The sequence below is a fragment of the Sphaeroforma arctica genome (assembly GCF_001186125.1).
Source record: "Sphaeroforma arctica JP610 unplaced genomic scaffold supercont1.151, whole genome shotgun sequence".
Lineage (NCBI taxonomy): Eukaryota > Ichthyosporea > Ichthyophonida > Sphaeroforma > Sphaeroforma arctica.
Genome location: NW_014040407.1, coordinates 66,465 through 70,777, shown reverse-complemented (window position 1 = coordinate 70,777; position 4,313 = coordinate 66,465). Strand labels below are relative to the sequence as shown.

The window sequence follows — 4,313 nt, the reverse complement described above, 5'->3', positions numbered from 1 at the left end:
GTAGTAGTAGTAAATAATAATAATATAGTATAGTATAGTATATATATATATATATATATATATATATATATATATATATATATAGTGTACTGTCCACGTGGATAAACATAACTATTTGGATGCGATATTTGTGTCGACGAGCGATGATTCACACGACGGCACAGGTGCACAGACGAAAATGCTTAAGTCAACGGTAACGACGTACGAGTATGTATATATAGAAACAATGTATATATATATATATATATATATATAAAAGGTGTTCGTATGACTAGATATCTGTAGCACGTACTCGGACACATGTACATGCCCATCACTACACAAGACTCATACAGTATCACGCAAACAACAGACTGAATCAATGAACAGTCCATCACAGTCAAACACACACCTGAATTAGATTGGGCACCAAATTTAGAATAATCTGTTGATCCTCGTGCAATTCCGCGGGCAAATCGGTGATGCGGAACATGTGTGCCGTAAGCAGCGCCCGAGCCTTGATGCAGTAAGGCGCGTCGAAAACCTGGTTTTCACTGAAACGGGCCATGAGATCGTTCGCTTGGCCCTCTAACTTGGTCTCGCCAATGAGCTTGATAAGAGCAGCAACCTGCTCTTTGTCCGTGTCACGCTGAGGTACTTCGTCCTGGAACTCAACGGCCGCTGTGTGCAACAAAGGGGGGAGGAGTGTGGAGAGGTGTTTGTGGGTGTCTAGTGTATGGGTCGATGAGCAAGGCTTGGTTATAATACCCGTGTGTACACATGCATAGACATACACCTACACACTTAGCAACATGCATTATTCTGATATGCACATGCGCCGGACGACTATGAGAACACGTGAAGAAATGGCAAACAACCATCGGCGCATGTACGTACAGAGAACCTACACATTGTTCATAGACAACAACTGCAGATCAGACATGCCACGATTAGCAGTCCATGTGCAAGGCAAAGGTCAACGTAGTAGCAATAGTGTCCCAGCCAACGTACGTGCGTAAGTGGACACATATGGATCGAACATCTCCATTCCTGCCCTTGTTGCAGATCTTTATGGTCTCTGTATTCTGATGCCAGGCGTGGTGGCAGCCGGGCGTCCCAAAATTTGACTCATACATGAGATACTAGAATTGCGCCCCATGCACCTGCAACATAGAGTTACACATCCACGATGGGAATTGACGTTCACATGTACCCGTACACATACATCCATATATACCTGTCACTACGTCTACGATCTGCGCCGTAGTCATCTGGGGTCTGAGGAACTGGTAGTACAGATTGATGGTCTGTCGGAGGATGCGATCACGAGTGTATCGCTTGGAATTCCACCACCACTGGGCTACCACAACCGGCATGAACACCATGATACCTGTGGTATATATGACATAGGGTGATATGTAGATGAGCTATGCAAGCTGAACATGGGTATATAAATGATACCTATGAGAAAAAAAACTACCGGCATGAACACCATGATACCTGTGGTATATATGACATAGGGTGATATGTAGATGAGCCATGCAAGCTGAACATGGGTATATAAATGATACCTATGAGAAATAAAACTACCGGCATGAACACCATGATACCTGTGGTATATATGACATAGGGTGATATGCAGATGAGCTATGTAAGCTGAACATGAGTATATAAATGATACCCAAAATAAAACTACCGGCATGAACACCATAATACCTGTGGTATATATGACATAGGGTGATACACAGATGAGCTATGTAAGCTGAACATGGGTATATAAATGATACCAAAAAAAGAACTACCGGCATGAACACTATGATACCTATGGTATATATGACATAGGGTGATATACAGATGAGCTATGTAAGCTGAACATGGGTATATAAATGATATCAAAAATATTGTCCCTTGAAGCCCATGACCGGGACATGATGTATTGTGCTGTAAAAGGTGAGAGACAGTTGTCTACGTGCATATGACTTTGTGGCATGGAGTGCATTTAAGTAAATGCCTACATGTCTCTGGTAGAGCGGACCCCCTTATACAAATGTATAGTACATTGCCGTCCAAATTTGAAATCTTGAAGTATGGGTGAGAATCCTATATAAACGCAGGTGAAACCACGAATGCAAAAGTCAACACGCACTTGCAGCAGGCGGATAGAATGGGGATGGCTAATCGATATCTAAGTACATTCAAAGCTTTCAAGTGATCTATAATATTGTGCGAAATCGTATACCGAATGGAAACAAACACCTAGATAGATACACACATACCTAGGAAGTAGAGAGCTAAAACCACCCATTTGTAGGTATCAGAAATCAGGAATTCGGGCAAAGCGATACCATACTCAGTGGAACGCTTGCCATCAGGATGTCCAAACTTCTCCCAGTTCTCGCGCACAGCATCGTCAGTAAGAGTCTGGGCGTAGAGATCGAGTACATTCGTAACTAGAATATACATATACATATACATATACAGTGTATATGTGTGTGTGTGTGTGTGTGTGTGTGTGTGTGTGTGTGTATGTGTATGTGTATGTGTGCGTGTGTGTGTGTGTGTGTGTGTGTGTGCGTGTGTGTGTGTGTGTGTGTGTGTGTGTTTGTGTGTGTGTGTGTGTGTTTGTTTGTGTTTGTGTGTGTGTGTTTGTTTGTGTTTGTGTTTGTGTGTGTGTGTTTGTTTGTGTTTGTGTGTGTGTGTTTTTGTGAGTGTGTGAGTGTGTGTATGTGTATGTGTATGTGTGCGTGTGTCTGTGTGTGTGTGTGTGTGTGTGTGTGTGTGTGTGACGAAATTACTATTCATATATCTATCTACTTATCTGTGTACATACACACATATCGAAATATGCAATACCTGATGAGCTTTGACAATTTCCATATAGAGTTCGTGAATAGTCTCATTTTCGGGGTTCTTATCCGGATGGTTCACCAGCGACAGTTTACGATAGGCACTCTTGATCTCCTTCGGCGTGGCACCTGATCACGCGCATGCAGACAGATACGATCGCATTAGTCATGCTTAGACTGAAAATGAGGGACGGGATGGGATCAAATGCAACGTAGCAACGCCAATATCTACATCGAGGTGATACTATCTGCTGGTGCAGGACCCCCGTGTGAGAGGTGATTTAACACTTTCTACTAAAACTTGACCTTGGCCGTGGTGAGCCACCACTCCTGTCAAGTGCAATCTGCTGGGCCATAGTACTGATTAGACAGGTATCCTGTGCTGAGGTAGGATCTCAATTGCATACCCAAACGACTACCCATACAAGACAGGCCTACGCAATTAAAATCTCATACACACGCCAAACCTTCATATAAGCTCCTTCTCCAAACCTCATCGCAAACGACCGATACAGTCGCTACCTGCGCCAGCACAGTAAGTATGTCGTGAATGGTACCGAAATACATTCACACTTTCGCACGCATGTAGCATTTAGCACTCCTACAAGCATATGAAGAAGAAAAAAGAAACATACATACATAAATACACACACCTTCATCAAGACCAAGAATCTCATAGGGGTTCCAGACCTCCTGGACGGTAGCCGTGATACCAGACGCCTTCCACAACAACACAATGGTTGCCAACCACGCCACGCCAAACAGCACATCATGGATGCTCCACTTGCGCTCTTTACTCTCTATCACTTTGCACTTCTTCTTCTGTGTGAATTCATAGAAGGGTGACCCATCACGCGCGGGCCCTGGTATATAAATAGAACAGAGTAAACTGAGTTAAAGCCATGTACGGTATATGCCGGCTTGAGCAGTCTATAGTGACTGTGAAATCAGCTGCCTTCGGCTTCGTGTGCGACAGGGGAATAAGAGAACAGGCAATTGACACACGTTCATGTCATACTCCAGCACAGGCGTACACCAGAATTGTAGTGGGATGAATATCGGCTGATGAATATGCAGAGACAACGTGCTGCGAGTACAACATCCCGTACAACAGATCTTGACATTCAACAAGGACAGATGATTTGCTGGGCCACACAACCCGAGTCGAGCAAATGATTAATATAATTAAGCAACCCACGGGAAGCAACACTGAGAGGTTTGAAGAGTGATTCAGATCACAGTAAACCCCCCGACTATGTATACACACACAACCAGTAACCAATGTGAATATGACGTGTGACGTGTGACAACAGCTATTCTATGAATAGCTCAAAAGTATTGGAATACATTGTACCTTGAGGTAGAGCACATGAAACGGTCACCAATACGGTATAGTGGCATTCAAACTTGCTAAGAAAAAGCGTCTCGTACAACAGCTAATACGGTACATCTATCCTTACATTCGTATAAAATATATAAATATACATA

At 43.2% G+C, this 4,313-nt stretch overlaps 1 protein-coding gene across 1 annotated transcript in view; it reads right to left on the bottom strand.

Annotated features, from left to right (window-relative positions):
- Positions 1–379: 379 nt before the first annotated feature.
- The window catches only part of SARC_03098 (hypothetical protein), a gene marked incomplete at its 3' end in the record, with an annotated part of 5,007 nt that continues 1,073 nt past the window's right edge, over positions 380–4,313 (bottom strand). The window contains exons 2-6 of the mRNA XM_014303120.1: positions 3,479–3,688; positions 2,833–2,954; positions 2,256–2,400; positions 1,217–1,369; positions 380–660 (exon numbers count right to left, since the gene is read on the bottom strand). Of these exons, the coding sequence (XP_014158595.1) occupies positions 380–660; positions 1,217–1,369; positions 2,256–2,400; positions 2,833–2,954; positions 3,479–3,688 (911 nt within the window). The remainder of the gene's footprint in view (positions 661–1,216; positions 1,370–2,255; positions 2,401–2,832; positions 2,955–3,478; positions 3,689–4,313) is intronic.